Raw genomic sequence first — 26,514 nt, 5'->3', positions numbered from 1 at the left:
AAATGGGGATGACCTCTGTAAGCATGATATAAGTCAATGATAGAAAAGATTAATAAATCTGGGAACATAAAAAGAAAACATTTCTATTTGGTTTTTAAAAAATTAAACCAAAAGACAGAAAAAAAAGGGAAAATGATTTCTAACTTGTGTGACTGAAAAGGGGCTAATTTCTGTAGTGTACAAAATTCTCTTACAAATCTATAAGAAAAAAGACACACTTCCCTTCCCCCCCCAACATGGAAAAATGGGCAAAGGATTTGAACACACAATTTATGGAAGGAAAATATGTTTAGCCTCACTCGATTAAGGAAAACAAAACAGAATAACAACATAGCTTCTTTTTCATTTACTAGATTATATATCTGTACTTCATTCCTTTTTATAACTGAATAATTGTATATTGTATGTATGTACCACATTTTGTTTATACATTCATTAGTTGATAGACACTTGGTTTGCTTCCATGTTTAGGCAAATGTGAATAATGCTGCTATGAATATCACTAAGTAAATATCTGTTTGAGTCCCTGCTTTCAAATCTTTTGGGTATGTACCTAAAAGTGAGATTGCAGGGTTATGTGGTAATTCTGTTCTTAACTTTCTCAGGAACCACCAGTTTGCGACAGGGGCTGCACCATTTTACATTAATAATACACAAGGATTCCTATCTCTTATACTTTTCCTATATCTTGCACTTTTACTTTAATCCTCATCACCACACACAGGTACTTAGGTAACTATTTTGAAATAATAGTGTATTTGTTTAGATTTAGGAAAGCTGTTCACTTATATTAGCAGCTACAAGTTAAACTTTACCCATTAGTCATCGAGGGCAAGCAAATGAACTTTATACCTCCTAAGCATAGAAATGCACCTCTTTTAAAGCAGCTAATATCTTTTAAACTCATTACTTTTTCCCTCTAGTTATTGAAATAATGGGATGCAGTTGAAGAATAATTCAGATATATTATTTAAATAAGCTTTTCTTAAGTAATAAAGATGTCTTCTGTCAAGATATTTACATAAAAGGCATAATCTTAAATGGAGAAAGGGAATTAATTTTCCACCCAAAGAAAAACAACTTGATCTAATAATAAGAACATCAGACTGTACATTAAGAGACTTAGTTCTGGTTTGCTTCTGCCACTAAATCTTTGTGTGATTCTAGTCAAGGTACACTATTAAGTGGCTTTTTAAGTTGTTTCCATCTCTTAATTATTAAACTCTTATTACCTAGGTATTATAAATACATATATTTAGCCATGAGAGGATTTTGTTTCTCCTTGTATTACAGATAAATACTGTAAGACTTTAAATTATTCTAGTGTTAGTAAAGAATCATTTAGATAGTGACATTATATACCTCTGATTTTGAAGATCTGAGAAATGGGGGGTCAAGCTGTTGGAAAAGGCAATATTGCAAAGATCAAGCATTAAACTTTCTACATTGGCAGTGACTAAGACCAGTAAAACTTTGAAATGAAAAATGAAAACTCCACAAGTGGTTTGAATATATTTGTACATCCATGTTCTTTAAAATTCCTTGAATTTAAAATTTAAGGACTAAAGGAAACATGAAATTCTCTCAGAATAGCCATTATTAGGGTATAATGTATAATTGTTAAGTGAATTTGGGACTTACAGGTAGCCCCCTGCATTTGGCTATTTCCTTTAGAAGAAACATAAAGGCTCTATACCAGTGACATATCAATCACTGTGTATGCTTTATTGACTTGTGCTGAAAAATATTAACATTTATCGACAGTTTAATTTCGTATACTGGTTGGAGTTAGGGAGTATAGTGCCTACAGTTGGTTGGTGGTAGTGGGAATCATGACTTAATTCTAATCTGCTATTAGCTATGAGAAAAGAAATAATTTTCTAATTTTATTACTTTTACCAGACACATCTTCCAGAGCTAGATACGCTTTCATCAGAAAGAACCAGATCTTTTATAACTTGGCTTAGAGACAGCAGACCATTAAGCCCAATTCTTCACGTAGTAAAGTAAGTACTTTTGTAACTTAATAATGAAATTGTCTTTTCATGTGCAGTCTCTGTGAAAATTGCTCGTCTTCCAAGCAAACTTTAAATAATATCAAAATATATTCTTGTGGTCAAATGCTGTTAATTAATATTTTCCTAAAGTCCCTGTGTATTAGAACTTTATAATGTGTAATTATTCTTAGCTTTTTATTAATACTCATCTTTAGATAAATACCTTTTCTCTTTTCTAGAGATGAGAGTCCCACCAAAATGGAATTTTTTCAACATTTGATTGAAGACCGGACAGAAGCTGCATTCTCTTACTATGAATTTTTACTTCATGTTCAGCAGCAGATTTGTAAGTGAAGTGAAATAAAATTGAATAATGAGAAGAAAAAGGTCTTTAACTTAGGTATAGCAACATCTGTCAGAGAAGCACATAGGAAATTCGAAGAGAAGGCATTTATTAATGCAGAGCACCCTGTCTGAGGCTTTGGCAAAAGGTAAAGAGGAAGAAAGAACTTGACAGATTTTTTTCAGCCTAATTTAATGGTAAATGATGATGCTATTTCACCACGTAGATTTTGAATTGGTTTATACACATTTCCCGTAGTGCAGCAGTACAGTGCTCTGTTCATTGCAAGTTGGCAAATATATGTAGCTATGTGGAATGATATGTCATAATGTAAAATTAGATAAATTCTTTTTTCTTATGATTAATAAAACATTTCTGGACTTGAATTCTGATGAGACGCCAAGAGGCAGTGGTACTGTGTTAATTGTTTATATGAATTACTTTTTAACAAGGAATGATTCGTATTCATTAAATGAATTCAACATTTTCCCTGTAAAAACAATAGAGTTTCAGTACATGGACTATAGAAAAAAATATATATATATAATGTACATAAATGTTACATTTGTAAAGAAAATGTAAAAATGTAACTACAGAATATGAATTGCTTAAACTGTGCTGCATTGTTGGATGACAACTCTTTCTGTCACAGTTAATGAGGTTGACTAATACACATTAGGAATTGAGTCCACAAAAGAAAAACAAAACTCTTTGTAATTCTGTTAAATCTTTTATGTGGATTTATTTATGATCAGCCTACTAATTAAAAATATTTTGCTTGATGATATGGTTTGCTTTTTTTGTTTGGGTTGGCTTTTTACATATAGGATATATTGAATTTAATACTTGGGGATAAAAATGATAGTGTATTTCAGTTAGTGATATATGTGAATCAATACATTTTCATTAGATTGTGGATATTACCAAGTACTTATTATGGTTGTATTCTAAAAACAAACAGCTGCTTTCAAAATAGAGTTGATTAATGGTTTACCTAACACTCTTAATTTGTCTTTTCAATTTAAAGTAGGCATTTTTTTCTGAGTTATCAAAAGGAAGTTCTCATAACATATGTGACTAGCCCATTTATTTGACTTTAAGAATACCGTCTTGAATTTTGAGAGGGATTTTATTCTTACGGAAAATCTCTCATTTACTAACAGCTTATTTATTACTAAAAAAAAAACAAACAAAAACTCTTAATGATCTCCTAAGACTGGAATGAATTTTATTTTGTATACTATGTAAGTCTCATCGATGCACTTTGAAAGTAAAAAGGCTTGTGATGTGTGTGATAAGTAATTTTGACTGGTTTTTTGTTTGGTGGATCTCTATTCTTTAGAATAGAGATAAAATGAGAGGTTAAGTGAATCATCCTAAATGACATTACTAATAAATGACAGAGCTGATACTGAAAACCATTGTTCTCCCCACCTACCAACTACTTCCATGTGCCACTTCACCCCCAGGAGTATACTTACACCTATACTATGTTGTCGCCAGCAAGAGAAAATCTTCTTGAACATTAGGAAAAACTATAGTATTCTAAGGGTAACTAAATACTGTAATTCTACAACAAAATGTATTATGTCTACTTCAAGAAAGATAAATATCTTTTGTCTTTGGATATTCTTGTCATTCAGCCAATATTTTTAAGCACTTAGTACTTGCCAAATACTGTTCTATCCACAAAGCAAACAAAAATCCCCTTTCATAGAGTTTAAACTCTAGAGTGAGAGTGTAGAAGATTGGGGAAAGATAATAAATTTATGTCAGGTATGATGAATACTATGAAGAAAAATAGAACTGTTTAAGGGGATAGAGAATTCTGTTTTTAAGTATCACCAAGAAAGTCTTTTCTGAATAGGTGAATATTGAGCAGACATGAGGCTATATGGATATCTGGAAAAAGAGCTATTCAAGCAGGAAAACTTGTAGTGAGTGGATGTAGAAGTTACCTTCTGATTGCTTTTGTTTTCTCAGGGTTATCAGCTGAGAAAGGGGAAGGAATGTTAGAGGTTTCATAAAATAGTCCCTTAGGAGAGTGAGATATGGAGTTGACTGGTCACATGTAGTAGAATTTTCAGGCAACACTGAGGACCCAAATTGAGATTTGAGTCATTGACTTAAAGTGAAACCCAGTTAGCATTGGCTGTGTCTTATTTTCTTCTAGCCATATTCAGTTGCTTGTATTTAACCAGGGTTGGGGTTTTGCCAGGCAGATAGAGGGAACAGTGGAGGAAGGAAATTGATGTTCTTTACAAGGGAGCTGCTGTGTAGCTTTAAGCCAAAGAAGCAGCACAACATGGGTTATGGATAGAGAAAAGAAAGCTGCATGAGGACCTATAATTCTGACAGCCTTTACTGTGGGACAGGTATTTTTGGCCGTTTATTTTGTGAGGCAAGGGATGTTGAGTGGGAGGAAGAGGCTCACCAGGAGCTATATGAACTCCCTTTTCAGTCAATTGGAGCTACCTTTATTTTTTTTTTATTTTTATTTTTGTCTTTGTTTGATTTTTTAATGTTACATTCAAAAAATATGAGGTCCCCATAAACCCCCCACCCCCCTCTCCCCGCTCCTCCCCCCATAACAACAACCTCCTCCATCATCATGAGACATTCACTGCATTTGGTGAATACATCTCTGAGCACCGCTGCACCTCATGGTCAATGGTCCACACCATAGTCCACACTCTCCCACAGTCCACCCAGTGGGCCATGGGAGGACATACAATGTCTGGTAACTGTCTCTGCAGCACCACCCAGGACAACTCCAACCCCCGAAAATCCCCCCACATCACATCTCTTCCTCCCACTCCCTACCCCCAGCACCCACCATGGCCACTTTCTCCACACCAATGCCACATTTTCTTTGATTACTAATCACAATAGTTCATGAACAGAATATCAGTAAGTCCACTCTAATCCATACTCTATTCCTCCATCCTTTGGATCTTGGAATGGTTGTGTCCACTCCACATCTATATCAAGAGGGGGCTTAGATTCTACATGGATGCTGGATGCAATTCTCCTGCTTTCAGTTGTAGGCACTCTTGGCTCCCTAGTGTGGTGGTTGACCTTCTTCACTTCCATGTTAGCTGAGTGGGGTAAGTCCCATAAACCAGAGTATAGGAATTGCAAGTCTGTTGAGACTCAGGGTCTGGCTCTCCCATGGTCAATCCAGAGATTCAGGTCCCCTGGGTATACATTAAACCCCAGCACCAACTACAGTTCCAGTAAAAGTAACCAGAGAGGCTTGTGAACAAAGATAACATCTGAGTCCAGCTCCATCACACAGAAACACAAATTCCAAAGTAGGGCCAACTGACATGGTACTGAACTCCATCTGCCATGACCATAGTACCTGTGGGTCTCTGTAGCCCTCAGAAGAACCAATACCTGAGGTTGTATATACTTTATCTGTCTCTGGGACTCTGCTCAGGTGTGCATAAGGGCAACCCCTCTGATAACCTCCCAGCTCTTTTTGGAGACTTATAACTATATAAATTCATTTGTCCTTTCCATTACCCCCTTTTGTTCAGGTCAAAAAGCATTTTTAACTCCTGGTATTATATGTAGACTGAGATATTCTGCTGGTCTTTGTTGACCCTTTTACTCAAGGTCATTTTCTAGTTACATCATCAACTGGTACTTGGTAGTAATCCCTCGACGCCAGGGAGGCTCATCCCCAGGAGTCATGTCCCACGCTGGGGGGAAGACAATACATTTACGGAACTATACTTAAAGTCAGTGGTTCTTAGAGTAGGAGGTGAGGATGGGGTCAGAATTTTCTGGGAGAGCTTTCTGGATAAACATCAATATCCCCTCAAATCTGATATTCACCACTTGCGTAGGGGATTAACAGGGATATATATTAAAAGTGGCCCAAATAATTCAACTAATTCCCTACATCCCCTATTAGAACATTAATTTAATAGGAACATATAATTTGATTTACAGATATATTTCATACTGCTTTTGAGAAATGCATCTATGGTAAAAATCAAGGTGCAGCTGAGAAGAGAAAATTCTATTTTCTATTTATTAATGTGTATATGTGTGCTAAAAACAATTTGATAGCTGTTTGTGGATATGACTATTGTCAACTCGTAAGGGTGTGAATTACACATATTAGCAACATGTTAAGAAATCCATGAGTCCTCCTATTCAAAGTAACATCCCAATGAAATACTTTTGAAGGCATAAAGAAAAAAGATGAAAACTCACTACAGGCATTATCTAGGTGAAATCACTAATAACTGAAAGAGAGAGTTTAAGAAAAAAAATTCACATTTTAGCACAAGAAACAGACCTCCTGAAAAATAGAAACAGAAATATTCCATTTATTTTGTGATTTACTTATCTTCTCTCTCAAATTCAAAGATAGAATTTATATTGACCAGTAGTTTGGGTTTCCTTCTCCTCCCTTCCTTCTGTACTACCTTCCAGAAACAGCATTTATCATAAAGCAAGGGGGCAGCCATAAGATCTAAGCGTCCCTCTCAATCTGAAGCAGAGTGGGCATCAACATCCCAAAATCCTCAAGATTGAGGAACAAACAAACATACCTACTCTCCAATACATTGGACTCACCCAGGACAACTAACAAAAGGATAATGATGGATGATGCCCATTCCAAAAAACAGAGTATCTACAACTGCAAGCAGGGTAGTTCTATCCATCTTCCCCATGGGATCCAAACCCCATCTCAATCAGAAACAGTGGATATCACCATCCCAAAAGTCTCAAGATTGAGGAATTAACAAACAGAAGGGGGGAATGCAACTACGGACTAAAGTAGACTTACTATTATTCTAATAATAGAAGAACTTATAATATTGATATAAAGATAGTGGTTACCAGAGGTTCTGAGGGAAGGGGGAGAGAAGAATAGGTATACCATGGGGCATTTTTAGGGCACTGGAATTGTTCTGCATGATATTGCAATGGCAGATACAGGCCAATATACATTTTGTCAAAATCTGTAAAATTGTGTAGTGCAAAGTGTAAACCATAGTATAAACTATAGTACATGATTAGTAGCAATGCTACAGTATGTGTTCATCAATTATAAAAATGTGCCATACTAATGAAACATGTTAATAGGGGGAAATGTTAGAGGGAGAACAGGTAGGGTATATGGGAATCCCCTGTATTTTCAATGTAACTTTTCTGTAATCTAAAACTTCTGTAAAAATAAAATTTTAAAAAATTGTATTACTAAAAAAAAAAGGTACCAACACCTTAAATAATAATAATAAATCATCCTGAACTCTTGCCCTTAAAAAAACAAAACAAAAAAACACACACACAAGAACAAGGGGACAGGAAATACATGTATATGTGACTGAAGAGAGGAGGGTAGCCAGGAGCTAGTAATGCATTGCCTTCTGATGAGACGTGGGCTGATCCAAAATGAAAGCTCTTTGTTTAGTTCCCATTGGTAAACAATGCACAGTTCTGTAGATTTTCATTTCAGGGGCCAGTAAGTATTACTTACTAGGAATCCACTAAGTGAGCTATGAAAGACCACTAAAATTGCTGTATCCATGAATGAAAATGTGTTTTATTAGGATCTACTTGAGATTCTGCTTCTATTCTGATAAGAAATTTAGTTTCTACTCAGTGTAATGTTGCAAAAACTCCCAAAGTACATAGGCAGATAATTGGGATTCCCACAGATAATATCCCATAGATAATTGACAAAAACTACCCTACAATCAGTACTTAGTATTTTGTTATATCATCGTTACCAGATGTTCATGGTTTTTTTTGGTGTTATTTTAGCTTGTTATCCATTTAGAATATTATAAATTATTTGATTAGTTGTAACATATATAGTGATGTATGTATGCAGACTTTTGCACTACATGTTTCTAGTTTAATAGTAACTACATTTAAAAATATATGTTTGGGTACAAATAATAATTATACCCTCATTGCTGAAATAAATTGCTTGTGACATTCTATTGATTAGCCAGTAAATTTGTGCTAATTTAAGTGACTTCTAAACACAGTTAAGGTAAGTACTGTATTATTTCTGGGTTCTTTTAAATAAGGCTATGGTTTTATAATATAAAATCATGTGTTTAAACTCATTATCTTTAAAAACAATTAGCTATTTCTCTATGTTCTTCTCCAATTCTTAATCATTTAGTTATTTTCACACAGGAACATGTAGGATAGAGTGGGGTGGGCTAAGAGTGTCATAAAGGTAAACATTTTATATTATTGGGTAAAGTGAGGGTTATTCATAATACTGGAACAACTTGTTAACCAGTTGGAAAAACACTGATAGATCTCTTTTTCATACTATACAATACATAATACAGATGCATTAAACATATAAATGTTGGAAAAGAGGAAGAGGAGAAAATGGAAAGAAAAAAGCTAAGAAGTTCTAGAAAGAAATGAGATTAATTTTTCTATAATATTGGAGTGGAGTGAAATCTTTTCGAGGAAAGTACCCAAAGGAAAGACTTGACAAAGTTGATTATGTAAAAGTGGATAAGTACCATGGGTGGAAATCTGTAAATAATAACCTGGTAAAAAATTAATTGCCATGTATTTGATAAACAAAAATTCAAAATCCTTAAAGGCACTTACAAATCAAAAAAATTTTAAGATAATATACAGTACAGTAATGATGAGAAGAGCATATGGATATGCAAATTCTCTCGCAAAAAAAAAACAACAGAAGCAGACAGACGACACAGCAAATAGACACAGAGAACAGGCAACTGGGGGGGGAATAAATAAAAAATAAATCTAAAAAAAAAAAACAAATGACCAATGGACATGAAAAAAAAAACTTTTCCTTCTATTAACACCCAGTAAGATGCAGTTTAAAGCCAACAATAAGATAACTATTTTTTTTAACTCCTCATACCAACACAGATTTAAAAATAACAAATAATAGCCAATATTGCCAAGGATGCTAGGAGATAAACCTCTTATTTTGTAGGTTGAAATGCAAATTGTCAATATAGATTTCAGTTTTGTTTACATTGGGGAACATAAAAAACACTGCTATTCTCTACAATAAGGGATTGCTTTTATAAATTTTAGTGCAACTATGTAGTAAAACATTACAAAGTTTTGAAAAATTACTTAAAAGGATGTTGGATCAGGGAGCAGATGTGGCTCAAGTGGTTGAGTGCCCATGTCCTGGGTTCGGTTCTCAGTGCTGCCTGGGCAGGGTGGGGGTGGTGGGGTGTGGACATGGAACAAGCAAAACAAAAAAACTCAGGGAAGCTGATGGTGGCTCAGAGGTTGAGTAGCAGCTTGCGACGTACAAGATCCCAAGTTCAATCCCCAGCCCCCAGTACCCCCCCCCCAAAAAAAAGTGTTGGACCAGCCCATATCCACCGAGGAAAATGGACACTACTCTTAATATTTTAACAAAAATGGTTTTATGCAGAGAATTGGTTACCCAGGTGATGGAATGGTTGAGTTGCTCAAAAGGGATTGTGAGACAACCCAGAGGCTGGCATTAGCAGGAAACCCCTACCACCCAAAGGACTAAAGGGCCAGTGGCAAGGGTCTCGTTGCCAGAACCCAGAAGTTCATTGCCAGGGATACCAGAGTGGGCAAAGGAAAGGGGAGAAATGCCTTAGCTTCTCCCCTCCTCTTGCTGTCTGATCTGCCAGTGAATCCCAACCACCAAACTCAAAAGCCAAAAGAGAAGGAGTCCAGGAAATGTGATTCCCTGTAATGCAGAGCACAGCAGGGAAATGATTAGGAATGGATCAGAGGAACCAGCAGTTAATCTGCATAAATGTTTATTGACATGAAAAGGAGTCAACACGGTAGTTTAAATAAAGCAGATTATGAAACTGTTTTTACCCTTGTCCCATTTTTGTTGATTTTTAAGTAAGTGACTATATACCTATGTGTATATATAGTAAAAATACTGGAAGCTAATGCATTAAGAAGTTAGTAGTTGGCTCTGGGTTAGTGGCATTAATGGAGTTTTTTTTTTTTAATATTTTAAAAACTAGATTTTCTAGAAGTATGTATTCCTTATGTAAAGGGTCTGAGGGAATTGGTAAAAATACATGCAGTGGTCAGTAAGTCCAAAGCACCATAAAAAGAGTGCAGCCAATTTTAAGACAGAAAGACCAGGAAATGTATGAGTGATAGGGAAACAACCCTACAATCAATGTTGAAGGCCAGTCTGTGGGAGGAATATTCCCAAATTTATTAGACTAAGATTTACAGTAACCCTTGGTTAAATACTTTTGGAAGTGCTACAATATCCCCTATAATCATCATTCTCAAAATATGGTTCGTAGACCCCTGGGGGTCCCTGAGACCCATTCAGTGGATCTGTAAAGTCAAAACCTTTTCATACTTCTAAGTGTCTTTATCACTGTATGGCATTTGCCTGATGGCATGATAGCAGTGGTGGTAAAACTGCTGAAATCAAGGAATTAGCACCACCTGATGTCATTGCATTCTTCACCATATGCATGTGAGTAAATACACCAATTTATCTTAAAAATGTGCCAAGTGAAGCAACAAAAATTACTAATTTTATTAAACTGTAATGCTTAAGAATAGGTCTTTTTAATATTCTGTGACAAAATGGGAAATATGCATTTAGTACTTCTGCAGGTTGAAGTATGATGGTGTCTTTTTTTTTTGTAAGATTTATTTATTTTATTTTATTTCTCTCCCCTCCCCCCCCCCACCCCAGTTGTCTGTTCTCTGTGTGTATTTGCTGAGTTTTCTTTGTCTACTTCTGTTGCTGTTAGCGGCCTGGGAATCTGTGTTTCTTTTTTCGTTGCATCATCTTGTTGTGTCAGCTCTGCATGTGGGCCACACCATTCCTGGGCAGGCTGTAGTTTCTTTCACGCTGGGTGGTTCTCCTTACGGGGCGCACTCCTTGCAAGTGGGGCTCCCCTACACGGGGACACCCCTGCGTGGCAGGGCACTCCTTGCGCGCATCAGCACTGCACATGGGCCAGCTCCACACGGGTCAAGGAGGCCCGGGGTTTGAACCGCAGCCTCCCATATGGTAGACGGATGCCCTAAACACTGGGCCAAGTCCGCCACCCTAATGGTGTCTTGAGAAAAAGCACTGCAGGAATTGTGAGCTGAATTAGCCACTTTTTCCATGATACACCATTTTTACTTGAACAACTGATGGAAAACTTATGGTTATTTAAATGTATTTGATAGACATTTTAGTGAAAAATGAAGTGATTTTTGTCATTTCAAGGAAAACAGTATTTGTTGCTGTTGGAGAAAAATGGCGTTTACTGGGACATGGAGACTGATATGATCACAGGCAGAGAAAGAATTTATTGGAAAGCTGTCCCAGCAGAGGGGGTCTAAAGAACAGACTTCAGCCCCTCTACCAGCATGGTGGAGGTCTGAAGAGAGATTTCAACCCACTCCTGGAAGGGGGGGATTTGAATTTTATACAGAACTTTCCTAGGCGGGGAAATGATAGTTGGTGGGAGGGGGTTAAGGGTCTGAGTAAAGTGCAGGGGCCAAAAGGAAGCCCTAGAGGTGAAAATTTTTCCTGACAGTGACTAGAAGATGTGGGTTAGGGAGTTATGGTTTCTTGGAATGCTGCAGGAGCAGATGTTTCTTTGTTCTGTAGGAATTTTATCTCCCTCTGATATGCAGGTAGAGAAGGTTTCCATTTCCCTTTATTCCCATTTTTATGTGGTTTTTTTTTTGTTTGTTTAACCTGTGGGGAAGTGCCATGCACGTAGGAGGGGGTTTGCCTTTTTTCCAAGGTGTATCAGGGGAAACTGAGCTACAGCTTGTTCATTATTGCAAGCCTCTAACAGTTGCCAATGATGAAAATCCAGGATTTCAAATGAAATACAGAATTTTAGAGATCAGTGGTGATATTAACAAATAAGATTTTTTAAATATATAATATATGTGGCAACACCTGGAAGATCTGTGTAATTTTAGTGAATCAGTATTTTCCATCTATGATGTTACAGAATTATGCACGAGTAAAAGATACTTTCAAAGTACAAAATAGACAAGTGGATTTTATCAAAGGACAAAAAGTTCAGTGATAGGGTTTTGGATTCCACACTGCAACTAACCTTTAAGAAAAAACTTGTATGTTTGTGTAGTATCAAAAGAATATCCAAGGAAGCAGCTTTGGCCCAACAGATACGCCGTCCGCCTACCACATGGGAGGTCCAAGGTTCAAACCCTGGGCCTCCTGACCCATGTGATGAGCTGGCCCACACATAGTGCTGATGCACGCAAGGAGTGCCCTGCCACACAGGGGTGTCCCCCGCATAGGGGAGCCCCATGCACAAGGAGTGCACCATGTAAGGAGAGCCGCCCAGCATGAAAAAAGTGCAGCCTGCCCAGGAATGGTGCTGCACATACGGAGAGCTGACGCAGCAAGATGATGCAACAAAAAGAGACAGATTGCGGGTGCTGCTGACACAAGCGGACACAGAAGAACACACAGTGATTGGACACAGAGCAGACAGGGGAGGGGGAGAGGGGAGGGGGACGGGGAAGGGGAAAGAAAGAAATAAAAAATCTTTAAAAAGAAAAAGAATATCCACATTATCGATATGATAATCCACACATTTATCCACACATATTTTCTTCATAAGTTTCCACCAAAATAGCATATCACAACAGACTGAATGTAGAAACAGATAAAAGAATCTAATTGTCTTCTATTAAGCCATACATAAAAAAGATTTGCTAAAATATAAAACAATACCACTCTTTTTTTTTTTTAAAGATTTAGTTTTTGTTTATTTCTCTTCCCTTCCCCTCCCCCAGTTGTCTGCTCTCTGTGTCCATTCGCCATGTGTTCTTCTGTGACCGCTTCCATCCTCATCAGCGGCACCGGGAATCTGTGTTTCTTTTTGTTGCGTCATCTTGTGTCAGTTCTCTGTGTGTGTGGCGCCATTCCTGGGCAGGCTGCACTTTCTTTCGCGCTGGGCGGCTCTCCTTACGGGGCACACTCCTTGCACGTGGGGCTCCCCTATGCGGGGACACCCCTGCATGGCAGGGCACTCCTTGCACGCACCAGCACTGCGCATGGGCCAGCTCCACCAGGTCAAGGAGGCCCGGGGTTTGAACCTTGCACCTCCCATGTTGTATGCGGACTCCCTATCCATTGGGCGAAGTCCACTTCCCACAATACCACTCTTCTCTAAATTATATTTTCTTCTGGAAAATAGTTTTTTTTTTTTAAAAAAAAAAGTTATTTATGTTAATATGTAATGAGCTTATTCTTGTTTGTAAACAAGTTAAATATTTTCAATGACAAATATTTGTGTATTTTAAACAAGTTAAATATTTTAAATTACAAATATTTTTAAAACTCAGTTTTAATTTCTAATTATGGTAAATATTGACAGGTATCCACATAAACCAAAACTCAATAGTTTTATGAGTTAAAGGAGTCCTGAGAACAAAAGCATAATCACTACTCTATATCATTAATTTGTTTTTATTCAAAACGTGTTTATCAACACTAAGTGTACAATATTGAATAAGACAGATGTGATTGTTATCCTCATGGAGCGGATAGCCTAGCAAGGAAGACATGATGTATGCTTTGAGAGTGTAAGTACCAGGTATTCTGAGAGAAAGTACGTAGGGACGTGGCTCAGCTTAATCAGTATTATAGTATGGGCTCCATTTTGGCACTGCTAGTAGAGTCTGGGAAGAGATTCAGTTACTTGTGATTTTTCTTTTAATTGCCACTCTCTAAGCTCAATTTTAAATGTGATAGGAAAGAGAATGGGGTAAGAAGAGAATATAAGAAATCATTCTTAACCCAATTCATTTTTGCCTAAAATGTTCCATTTGAGAGTGCCCTAGAACACTTGTTTTTTTTAAAGATTTATTTATTTATTTCTCTCCCCTTCCCCACCCCCCACCCCGGTTGTCTGTTCTCTGTGTCTATTTGCTGCGTCTTCTTTGTCTGCTTCTATTGTCAGCGGCATGGGAATCTGTGTTTCTTTTTGTTGCGTCATCTTGCTGTATCAGCTGTATGTGTGTGTGGCACCATTCCTGGGCAGGCTGCACTTTCTCTGGCCCTGGGCAGCTCTCCTTACACGGTGCACTCCTTGCACATGGGGCTCCCCTATGTGGGGGACACCCCTGTGTGGCATGGCACTCGTTGCGCACATCAGCACTGCACGTGGGCCAGCTCCACATGGGTCAAGGTGGCCCGGGGTTTGAACCACGGACCTCCCATGTGGTAGACGGACGCCCTAACCACTGGGCCAAGCCCACCGCCCAACTTTGTTATTTTAAATGAGAATTTTATTATCTTCACTTTGATGTTGAACACTTCCTTCTTCTCTGATAGACTCCAAGTGAATGCCGTAAAAGCCCATTAATACATCCTTTTCTTTAAAAAAACAACTTTATTGAAGTATAATTTATATACCAGGAAAGCCATTCATTGTAAATGTACAATTCAGTGACTTAGTGAATTGGCAGTTGTACAGTCATCACCACAGTCCAATTTTAGAATATTTTCTCTCACTCCCCAATGATCCTTCTTCCCATTTACAGTCACTCATCTGTGGCCTTTTTATAGTTAATTTTTTTTAATTAGAAAAATTGGAGGTTTACAGAAAAATCATGTAAAACATACAGTGTTCCTATTTAACTCCCTGCCCCCCATTATTAACACTTTGTATTTGTAGTGCCTTTGTTACAATTGATGAAAGAATATTATAATTGTACTATTAACTATTTGTCTACATTAGGGTGTATTTTTCCCCCAATATATCTCCCTATTATTAGCACCTTCCATTAGTGTGGTACATTTGTTATAATTCATGAAAGAAGATTTTTATAATTGTACTATTAACTATAGTCCATCATTTACAATAGGGTTCACTGTGTTGTACAGTACTGTTTTAGCTTCTAATTTTATTCTACCAACATATATATGACCTAAAATTCCCTCCTTTTAACCACATTCATACATATAATTCAGAGTTGTTAATTACAATCACAATGTTGTGCTACCACTACCTCCATTTCCAAGACTTATAATCCACCACAATAGAAATTCTGTACAAGTTAAGCATAAAACTCCCCATTCCCTACCCCAAACCCAGCCCCTGATAACCTATATTCTAGATTCTATTAGTTTACTTATTCTAATTATTTTGATTCAGTAAGATCATCCAATATTTGCCCTTCACTGTATGGCTTATTTCACTCAATATACTGTCTTCAAGGTTCACCCATGTTGGTGCATGAACCAAAACTTCATTCCTTTTTAATGCTGAATAATATTCCATCATACGTATATACCACATTTTTTTTTTACACTCATTGGTTGGTGGACACTTGGATTGCTTCCATCTTTTAGCGATTGTGAATAATGCTGCTTTGAATATCGGTGTGCGAGTATCTGTTTGAACCTCTGCTTTCAAGTCTTTTGAGTATGTACATAGTAGAGGGATTGCCAGGTCAAATGGTAATTCTATACTTAGCTTTCTGAGGATCCACCAAATTATCTTCCAAGCAGCTGCACCATTTTACATTCCCACAGGAATGAATTAATGTGCCTATTTCTCCACATCCTTTCTAACACTTGAGTTTTATTTTTTAAGTCAATTTATTTTATTTCATTTTAAAAGCAATGTATGGAAGTATATCATTCATACATGAATATACATAATAAGTGTATAGTAAAAGTTGGGAGGTTACAGAACAACCATGTACAATATCATACGGGGCTCCCATACATCACCCCTCCACAAATACCAGCATTGTTGTGTAACATTTGTAACTAATTATGAAAGAGCATCATCAAAGTATTATTACTAACTATAGGCCATATCTTACATTTGGTGTATTTTTTCCCCAATCCACCCTATTTTTTTGTTTGTTCATAAACCATATAATTTATCTAAAGTGTACAAGCAATGGCATTTGGTATAATCATAGAGCTGTGCATTCATCACGTCAATCAGAATTATAGCATTTGCATTACACTACAAAATAACAAATTCTATGATGTGCTTTATTAACCACTTCTATAATTTCCAAACATTTACTAACAACTTTTTGCCAATTATGCACAGATTAAACCTCAGCTTTCCATTTGCTAACCACATTCTATTCTCTGGTGACTTATATTCTAGCTATTAACTCCATGAGTTTGTTCATTATATTTAGTTCATAACAGCAGCGTCATATAATATTTGTCCTTTTTTGTGCCTGGCCTTGCTTCACTCAGTGTCCTCCAGGTTCATCTATGATATATGTTTCACAACTTCATTTTTCTTACAGCTGCATAATATTCTATCATTTGTATATACAACAGTTTGTTTATCCATTCCTCAGTTGATGGACACCTGTGTTGTTTCCATCTTTTGGCAATTGGGAATAATGTTGCTATGAACATTGGTGTGCAGATGTCTGTTAGTGTCACTGCTCTCAGTTCTTCTGGGTATATACCTAGTAGCAGTATTGCCGCTCATTATCTTCCAGGAGTTTTATTGTCCTGGCATTTATATTTAGATCTTTGATCCATTTTGAGTTGACTCTTTTGTTTTGTTTTGTTTTTTGAGTTGATTCTTGTGTAGGGAGTGCAATAGGGATCCTCTTTCATTCTTGGTTATGGATATCCAGTTTTCCCAACACCATTTGTTGAAGAGACTGTTCTGTCCCAGAAAAGTGGATTTGGTAGGCTTATCATAAATCAGTTGAAGTAGCAGATGTGGTTCAATCAATTGGGTGCCCACCTCCCATATGGGAAGTCCCGGGTTCAGTTCCCAGTGTCTCCTAAAGAAGACAAGCAGACACCACAATGAGCAGACGCTGCAATGAACAGATGCTACAACCAGCAAGGCACCACAACCAACAGGCTCTGCAGATGCTGCAACAAGCAGACACAGCAACCAGCAGATCCCACAACCGCCAGAACAAGCAGGCACAACAATGCCACAATGAGCAAATACTGCAACCAACAGACACTGCATCCACTGCAATGAGCAGGCGCCACAACCAGCAAGTGATGCAACCTGCAGGTGATGCAACCAACAGGAGCAGAAGTGGCTCAAGCAGTTGGGCACTTGCCTCCCACATGGGACGTCCCAGGTTCAATTCCTGGTGCCTCTTAAAGAAGACAAGCAGACAACAATTAGACAGATGAGGGAGTCACCTAAGGGGGAATAAAAAATTTAAAAATAATAATTTGAAAAATAAAATAGCACTGAAAATTATTAAAAGATAAACAAAAATCAGCTGAAAGAGAGATTGAGAAGTGATGAGTCTTGTTTATTATTGGAATAATGAAAATGCTCTAATAATGATTGAAATGATGAATGCACAACTATGTGATTTGCCAAATGTCATTGATTGTACATTGTGGATGCAATGTAAGCTTTATTAATATGTATCAATGAAATTGATTTGTTTTTTAAAAAATCATTTGACTAAAAGGTAGAGTCTATTTTTTTTTTAAGATTTATTTAATTTTTTACCCTCTCCTTCCCCTGCCCTGCTGTTTTTGCTATTTCTCTTTTTTTCTTCTCTTCTCATCTTTCTCATCTAGCATTCACCAGGATTTGATCCTGGGGATATCTGATGTGGAGAGAGGTTCCCTGTCAATTGTGCCACCCCAGTTCCTGGTCACTGCTGCACTTCACTTTGACATTGCCGTTTGTCTCTCTTTTGTTGCATCATCATCTTGCTGTGTGACTCACTTGCACGGGCACTGGCTCAGCATGCAAGCACTCAGCTCACCGCGTGGGCACTGGCTTACTGCATAGACATTGGCTTACCATGTAGGCACACTTTCTCTTCTTCTTTTTCATCAGGAGGTTCCAGGCATCGAACCTGGGTCCTCCCATATTGTAGGAGGGGCCTTTTCACTTGAGCCGCATTCGCTTCCCAGGTCTATTTCTGAACTTTCAATTTGATTCCATTGATCTGTTTGTCTATCTTTATGACACTACCATGCCATTTTGACCACTGTAGCTTTATAATACACTTCAATGTCAGAAGCATAAGACATCACTTTTCTTTTTTAGGATGTTTTCAGCTATTCAGGACCCCTTTCCCTTCCAAATAAATTTGGTAATTGCCTTTTTCTATTTCTGTTAAGTAGGCTATTGGAATTTTGATTGGTATTACATTGAATCTATAAATCAAGTTGAGTAGAATTGACATCTTCACAATATTTAGTCATCCAGTCCATGAACACAGAATGTCCTCTCATTTGTTTATTTTATTTCCTTTAGAAATGTTTTATTCTTTTCCAAATAAAAAATTCCTGGTTAAATTGATTCCAAAATATTTCAGTCTTTTCATTGCTATTGTAAATGGATTTTTTCCCTTGATTTCCTCCTCAGCTTGCTCATTACTAATGTATACAAACACTAAAGGTTTTTGTGTGTTGATTTTGTACCCTGCTACTTTGCTGAACTCATTTATTCGCTGAAGTTGCTTTGTTGTAGATATTTTGGAATTTCTTAATATAGGATCATGTCATCTGCAAAGTGATAGTTTTATTTCCCCTTTTCCTATTTGAATGCCTTTATTTCTTTTTCTTGTCTAATTGCTCTAGCTAGGACTTCTAGCACACAATGTTGAATAATAGTAGTGACAGTGGGCATCCTACTTTTGTTTCTAACCTTTCTTTTTTTAACAAATCAATTTTATTGGTACATGCTTAGAAAACATAAATAATCCAAAGTGTACAATCAATGGTATTTGATGTAATCACATATTTGTGCATTCATCACATCAGTCATTCTTAGAGAACATTCATTATTACAATAACAATAATAAACAACAAGCAAACAAAATTCATCACTTTTCAATCTCTCTATGCTTCCTTTGCCATACACATTGTTTCTGATCTTAGAGGGAAAGCTTTCAACCTCTCCCCATTGAGTACAATGTTGGCTGTGGGATTTTCATATATACTCTCTTACCATGTTGAGGAACTTTCCTCCCATACCTACCTTTTGAAGTGTTTTTATCAATGCTGGAATTTGTCAAATGCCTTTTCTGCATCAGTTGAGATGATCATGTGTTTTTTTTTCTTTTGATTTGTTAATGTAGTGTATTATGTCAATTAATTATGCTGAACCACCCTTGCATACTGGGAATAAAACCCACTTGATCATGGTGTATTATTCTTTTAATATGTTATTTTATTTGCAAGTATTTTATTGAGAATTTTTGCACCTATGTTCATTAGAGAGATTGGTCTGTAATTTTCCTTTCTTGCATTATCTATCTGGCTTTGGTATTAGGTGATGTTGCCTTCATAAAATGTGTTGGTTAATTTTCCTCATCTTCAGTTTTTTTGGAAGAGTTTAAACAGGTTTGGTGTTAATTCTTCTCGAAATGTTTGGTACAGTTCACCTGTGAAGCCATCTGGTCATGGACTTTTCCTCATTGGAAGATTTTTGATGACTGGTTCAGTGTCTTTACTTGTGATTGGTTTGCCGAGTTCCTGTATTTCTTGTAGAGTCAGAGTAGGTTGTTTGTGCATGTCGAGGAATTTTCCATTTCACCTAGGTTGTCTAGTTTTTTGACAAACTGTTTTTCATAATATCATCTTATAATCCTTTTTATTTCTTTAGGGTCAGTTGCAATGTACCCCTTTAATTCCTGATTTTATTGATTTGCATCTCCTCTCTTTTTTCCCTGTTTAGTCTTGCTGTGGGTTTGTCAAATTTACTGATTTTCTCAAAGAACCATCTTTGGTTTTGCTGATTTTCTCTATTGTTTTGTGTTTTCTTATTTTTTGTTTTTTGTTGTTTGTTTTAGGAGGTACTGTGGATTGAACCCGGGACCTCATACACGGGAAGCAGGTGCTTAACCACTGAGCTACATGTGCTCTGCTCTATTAGTTTTTTTTGTTGTTGCTGTTCTCAATTTTATTTATTTCTGCTTTAACCTTTGGTGTTTCTTTTTGCTTGTTTTGGGATTGGTTTGCCATTTTGTTTTATTTTTTCCTAGTTTCTCTGGTTGCTCAGTTTGATCTTTTAGTTCTTTCTTCTTTTTTAATATAAGCAATTAGGGCTATAAATTTTCCTCTCAGCACTGCCATCACTGTACCCCATTAGTTTTGATAGGTTGTATTCTCATTTTCATTTGTCTCAAGATATCACTAATTTCTCTTGCAATTTCTTCTTTGACCCACTGTATTAGTCCACCAAAGGGATGCCAATGCCAAGTACTACAAATCTGTTGGCCTTTATAAAGGATATTTATTTGGGGTATAAGGTTACAGCCACAAGGCCATTAAAAAGTCCAACTCAAGGTTGCTTTCTTACCAAAGTCAATTACCATGTGTTGAAGTAAGATGGTTGCTGATCTAGCCTAGTCTCTCCTTCCCTTCTGGGGTTCCAATCCTCTCTCCTGGCATAGGGCTCATTTCTTTCTGGGCCTTCGATATCAGTATCAGCTGTTCTTTTCTCTTCCCAAAGTCAACTGCAAGCTTTCAGGAGAATGGCTCATCTCTCCCTGGGACCCCAGTATTAAAAATGACAGAGCTCTCTCTCTTTTGCTGTGTCTTCTTGAGTGAGTGTCCATTTATATTTATAGACCCAGCAAGGGGGCAGGGACTCAACCTAAATTACACCTTCTGATGTAGCCCAATCATAATCCCTGTATTGATCTTATCAAGTAATCTTAATCAAAGTCCCCTCAAATTAATTTAATACAATCAAAGTGTATCACACCCAGCAAAATAGATTAGTTGACAAACATAATTTTTCTCTTTTTGGGTTCATAAATAATCTCAATCTGCCACACACACTGATTGTTTAGAAGTGTGTTGGTTAGCCTCCAAACATATTGGCAAATTATTCCTTTTCCTGCCTATTTTTGATTTCCAGCTCCATTTCATTATGATCAGAGAAGGTGCTTTGTATACTTTCAATCTTCTTGAGCTTATTGAGAGCTGTTTTGTGGCCACATGTGACCAACATGTAGTTGGTCTATCCTGGAGAAAAATCCATGACAATTGAAAAGAATGTGTAACATGCTGATTTGGGGTGCAATGTTCTGTATAGTCTGTCAGGTCCAGCTCATTTATCATATTGTTCAAGTTCTCTTGTTGATTTTCTTTCTAGTTGTTCTTCTTGTTGATCTTCTTTCTTGTTGTTCTATCTAGTGATGTGAGTAGTGTGTTGAAATCTCCAACTCTTATTGTAGAGACATCTATTTCTTCTTTCAGTTTTGCCAGAGTTTGCCTCATGTATTTTGGGACACCTTGGTTAGGTGCATAGACATTTATGACTGTCTATACAGTTCTCCCAGCACCATTTGTTGAAGAGACCGTTTTGTCCTGTCAACACGGACTTGGTAAGTTTGTAAAAAACCAGTTCACTGTAGAGGTCAGGGTTTATTTCTGGGCTTTCAATTCTATTTCAGTGATCAATGTGTCTATCTTTATGCCAACACCATGCTGTTTTGACTACTGTAGCTTTGTAGTAAATTTCAAAGTCAGACCCTGAAAGTCCTCCCACATCACTCTTCTTCTTTAAAATGCTTTTGGCTATTCAGATGCACTTTCCCTTCCAAGTGAATTTGATAATTGTTTTTTCTATTTCTGTAAAGTGGGCTATTGGAATTTTAATTGGTATTGCATTGAATCTATAAATCAGTTTGGGTAGGATTGACATCTTCATGATATTTAGTCTTCCAATCCATGAACACATAATGTCTTTCCATTTGTTTAGGTCTTCATTGATTTATTTTTACATCGTTTTGTAGTTTTCTAAATAGAGGTCCTATACTTCTTTGGTTAAATTGATCCCTAGGTATTTGAGTCTTTTAGTTGCTCTTGTAAATAGAATTTTCCCCCTGATTTCTTCCTCAGATTGTTCAATACTAGTATTCAGAAACATTACTGATTTTTCTGTGTTGATCTTGTATCCTGCCACATTGCTGATCTTGTGTATTAGCTCTAGGAACTTTGTTGTAGATTTTTCATGATTTTCTAAATATAGGATCATGTCATGCAAATAGTGGAAGTTTTGCATCTTCCTTTCTGATTTGCATGCCTTTTGCTTCTTTTTCTTCCCTAATTGCTCTAGGTGGAACTTGTACCAAAATATTGACTAACAGTGGTGACAGTGGGCATCATTGTCTTATTCCCTATTTTAAAGGGAAAGCTTTTGACCTTTCCCCATTGATATATGCCCTTTATTATGCTGAGGGATTTTCATGTTTTTCTTATATTTTGAAGTGCTGTTATGAAGAAATGATGCTGGATTTTCATGAATGTCTTTTCTGCATTGATCAAGATGATAATGTGTTTTTTCCCTTCAATTTGTTAATGTGGTGTATTACATTATTTGATTTTCTTATGTTCAACCATTCTTGCATACCAGGGATAAATCCCACTTTCATGGTGCATAATTCTTTTGTTATGCTGTTGGATTCTATCTGCAAGTATTTTTTTTTTTTAATTTCTCTCCCCCTCCCCTGCCCAGTTGTCTGCTCTCTGTGTCCATTTGCTGTGTGTTCTTCTGTGCCCACTTGTATTCTTCTCAGCGGCACCAGGAATCTGTATCGCTTTTTGTTGCATCATCTTGCTCTCCTTACAGGATACACTCCTTGTGCATGGGGTTCCCCTACACAGGGGACACCCTTGCGTGGCATGGCACCCCTTGTGCACATCAGCACTGTGCATGGGCTAGCACACCACATAGGTCAGGAGGCCCTGGGTTTGAACCCTGGACCTCCCATGTGGTAGGTCGATGCTCTTTCAGGTGAGCCAAATCTGCTTCCTTGCAAGTATTTTTGAGAATTTTTGCATCTATGTTCATTAGAAAAATGGATCTGTAATTTCTTTTCTTGTATTATCTTTATCTGGCTTTGGTATTAGGGTAGTATTGGCTTCATAAAATGTGATGGGTAATTTTCCTTCCTCTTTAACTTTTTGCAATTGTTTAAACAGAATTTGTGTTAATTCTTCTCAAAATGCTCACTAGAATTCACCTGTGATGCCATCTGATCCTGGACTTTTCTTGTTGGGATATTTTTGATGACTGATTCAATCTCTTGTATGTGATTGGTTTGTTAAGTTCTTATATTTCTTGTAGAGTCAGTGTAGGTTGTCCGTGCATTTCTAAGAATTTGTCCATTTCACCTAGGTTGTCTAGTTTGTTGGCATACAGTTTCTCATAGTATCCTCTTTTGATCTGTTTTATTTCTGTGAGGTCAGTCATAACTCCCCCCCCCCCCCATTTCTGATTTTATTTATTTGCATCCCCTCTCTTTTTCTTTTTGTTAGTCTAGCTAAAGATTTGTCCTTTTTTTTTTATCTTCTCAAAAAACAGCTTTTTTTTGGCTGGTTTCTCTATTGGTTTTTTTCCCTCCATTTCATTTGTTTCTTCTTTAGTCTTCATTATTTCTTCCCTTCTGCTTGATTTGAGAATGGTTAGCTGTTCTTCTTCTAGTTGCTCCAGTTGTTAGTTAGATCTCTTTCTTCTTTTTTAATACAGGTGGTTAGGGCTATAAATTTCCCTCTTAGCACTCCCTTCACTGTATCCCATAAGTTTTGATAAGTTGTGTTCTCATTTTCATTCATCTCAATATATTTACTAACTCCACTTACAATTTCTTCTTTAACCCACTGATTGTTTAATGGTATGTTGTTTGGCCTCCATATATTTCCTGTCTATTGATTTCCAGTTTCATTCCATTATGGTCTGAGAAGGTGCTTTTTAGACTTTCAAGTTTTTTATATTTATTGAGACCTGCCTTGTGACCTAACATGTGGTCTATCCTGGAGAAAGATCCATGGGCATTTGAGAATAATATTTAAACCACTGATTTATGATGCAACATTCTATTTATGTCTGTTGAGTCTAGCTTATTTATCATATTGTTCAATTTCTCTTTTTCCTTGTTGATCTTCTGTCTAGTTGTTCAGTCTGATAATGTGAGTTTTGTGTTGAAGTTTCCAACAATTACTGAAGAGATGTCTATTTTCCCTTCAGTTTTGCCAGAGTTTGCCTCATGGATTTTGGGGCACCCTGCTTAGGTGCATAGACATTTATAACTCTTATCTTTTCCTCGCGAGTTGCAGACCCGCTTCCAAGGGCCTTGGAGAAGGAGGCTGTAAAGGACAGAAAGAACTCTTCCTTATTTACTTTTAATTTAGTCACATGCACCTCCTTGATCCACCAGCAGAGCACTCTTCAACAGCCCTCTCAGTACAAAGTCTGGTGGGAGTGTGTGCACTGCAACACCGACAGCAATGATGTCACAGGATCCTGCCTAGAGGCTATTCAGAACCTCACAAATCAAACTCTCAGATGCTGTTCTCTAACCTTTGCTGGAGCCCCCTCCCTTTTCTTGGGTCAGAAATAACTCCACTCCCTTCTGTGTCCTCGACAACCAGTCCTAGTCAGTAGGAGGGTCATTGAGAGGGTTGGATCTCTCTAGTCCTGTGCCAGCTCCCAGGGCAAACAATGGTGTGGACTTCCTGGCCTGTAAGGACTCATGGGACATAGCAGACCAAACTTGGTGGCCCAAAGCTGAGAAGCTGAATCAGCCTTATGCTACATCCCTCTTTCTCCCATTTCCTGGGGAGATGGATCCCTGTGGCTCCCTCTGTCTATAGCTGCCAACCTGAGGCCAGAGAATTCAAAATTGTCTGATCATAGAGTGAGGGAAGGGCACCAGAAGCTGTAGTTGCAGCTTCTATTATCTTTCCATTGAGATTTTTTTGCTGTGCCCCTCTTCCGGATGGTGTCCAGCCTTCCCCTGATATCCTAAACCCTAGATATTTTTTTCCAGGCCATTTCTGCCTGTCCTTTAGCTATTTTTCTGGGCAAAAAGAGTCCCATGTCTTTCTAATCTGCCATCCTCCAGCCTATGTCTTTTGATTGGGAAGTTTAATCCATTAACATTCAATGGTATTACTGTAAAGACACTACTTCAGCCATTTTCTCTTTTGGCTTTCATATGTTTTATCTTATTTTTTATTATTTTTCCTTTTCTTTCTGATTACCCTTTCTGATAGTCTTCACTTCTACACTCTCTTCCAAGCCTCTCTTCTCTTTTCTTTTCTGACTACTTAACTCCCTTTAGTGTTTCCTGCAGAGTTGGATCCTTGTTTACTAACTCTCTTAGTTTCTGCTTACCTGAATATTTTAAACTCACCATCATATCTGAAGGACAGTTTTGCTAGATAAAAAATTCTTGGCCGGCAGTTTTTCTCTTTAAGTACCTTAATTATATCATACCACTGCTTTCTCACTTCCGTGGTTTCTGAAGAGAAATCTGTACAAGTCTTATTGGCCCTCCTTTGTAGGTAATATTTACTTCCTCCTTGCTTCTTTCAGAATTTTCTCTTTATCTTTGGTATTTGGCATTCTGAATATTATGTGTCTTGGGTAGGTCTATTTGGATTTATTCTAATTGGAGTACACTGTGCTTCCTAGACATGTTTATTCATGTCTTTCATTGAGAGCTGCAGAATTTTCGGTCATTATTTCCTTAATACTCTTTCTGCCCCTTTTCCCTTCTCTTTCTGAAACTCCCATGTCACATATGTTCAGGCACTTCATGTTATCATTCAACTCGAGACCCTGCTCAATTTTTTCCATTCTTTTCTCTCTGTTCTTCTCACTTTGTAATTTCAGTTGTTATTTCCTCTGCATTCCTGATCTTTCTTCCATGATTTCAAATCTCTGTTGCGTACTTCTATTGTATTTTAATCTCACTTATTCTGTCTTTCATTCATTCCCATAAGCTCTGTTGTTTTTGTATCCACAATTTCAAATTGTTCTTTGTGCTCACCCAGTGTCTTCTGAATGTCTTTTATTTGTTAGCCACATTGTCCTTCAACTCCATGATTTGATTTAGGAGATTTGTATGAACCTCATTGAGTAGCTATTTCAAGTCTTGTGTTTCAGTTGGAGCTTTGTTTTTTTCCTTTGCCTGAGTCCTAGCTTCCTTTTACTTAGTATTTGCTCATGTCTAGGCATCTGATTCTGATGCTGAGTTTACTCTGATGCTCATTTTTGCTCTCTGTGCTAAGGATTTACTGTCAAGTAGCTGTGTGCCACCACTGTTCTTTGACTCTTGGTTCAACTTGTTCTAGATTTTTAGGATTGCCCCTGTTTAGTTGCTCAACAGGGCTAAGGATCCAGTAATGGTTTCTAAGCCAGTTCACCTGTTTGCCTTCTTTTTTTTTTTAAAGATTTATTTTTTAAT

At 37.2% G+C, this 26,514-nt stretch overlaps 1 protein-coding gene across 4 annotated transcripts in view; it reads left to right on the top strand.

The window, feature by feature from the left end:
- SEC24B (SEC24 homolog B, COPII coat complex component) overlaps positions 1–3,122 on the top strand; it is a 113,741-nt gene extending 110,619 nt beyond the window's left edge. For all 4 annotated transcript variants that reach the window (XM_058294265.2, XM_058294283.2, XM_058294274.2 and 1 more), the window contains 2 exons: positions 1,903–2,006; positions 2,237–3,122. In XM_058294265.2, the coding sequence (XP_058150248.1) occupies positions 1,903–2,006; positions 2,237–2,351 (219 nt within the window). In that variant the 3' untranslated portion in view covers positions 2,352–3,122. The remainder of the gene's footprint in view (positions 1–1,902; positions 2,007–2,236) is intronic.
- Positions 3,123–26,514: the final 23,392 nt, after the last annotated feature.

This window comes from Dasypus novemcinctus, chromosome 1, assembly GCF_030445035.2.
Source record: "Dasypus novemcinctus isolate mDasNov1 chromosome 1, mDasNov1.1.hap2, whole genome shotgun sequence".
Taxonomy (NCBI): domain Eukaryota; kingdom Metazoa; phylum Chordata; class Mammalia; order Cingulata; family Dasypodidae; genus Dasypus; species Dasypus novemcinctus.
The sequence above is the reverse complement of the archived record's forward strand: the minus strand, read 5'-3'. Positions and strand labels throughout refer to the sequence as shown.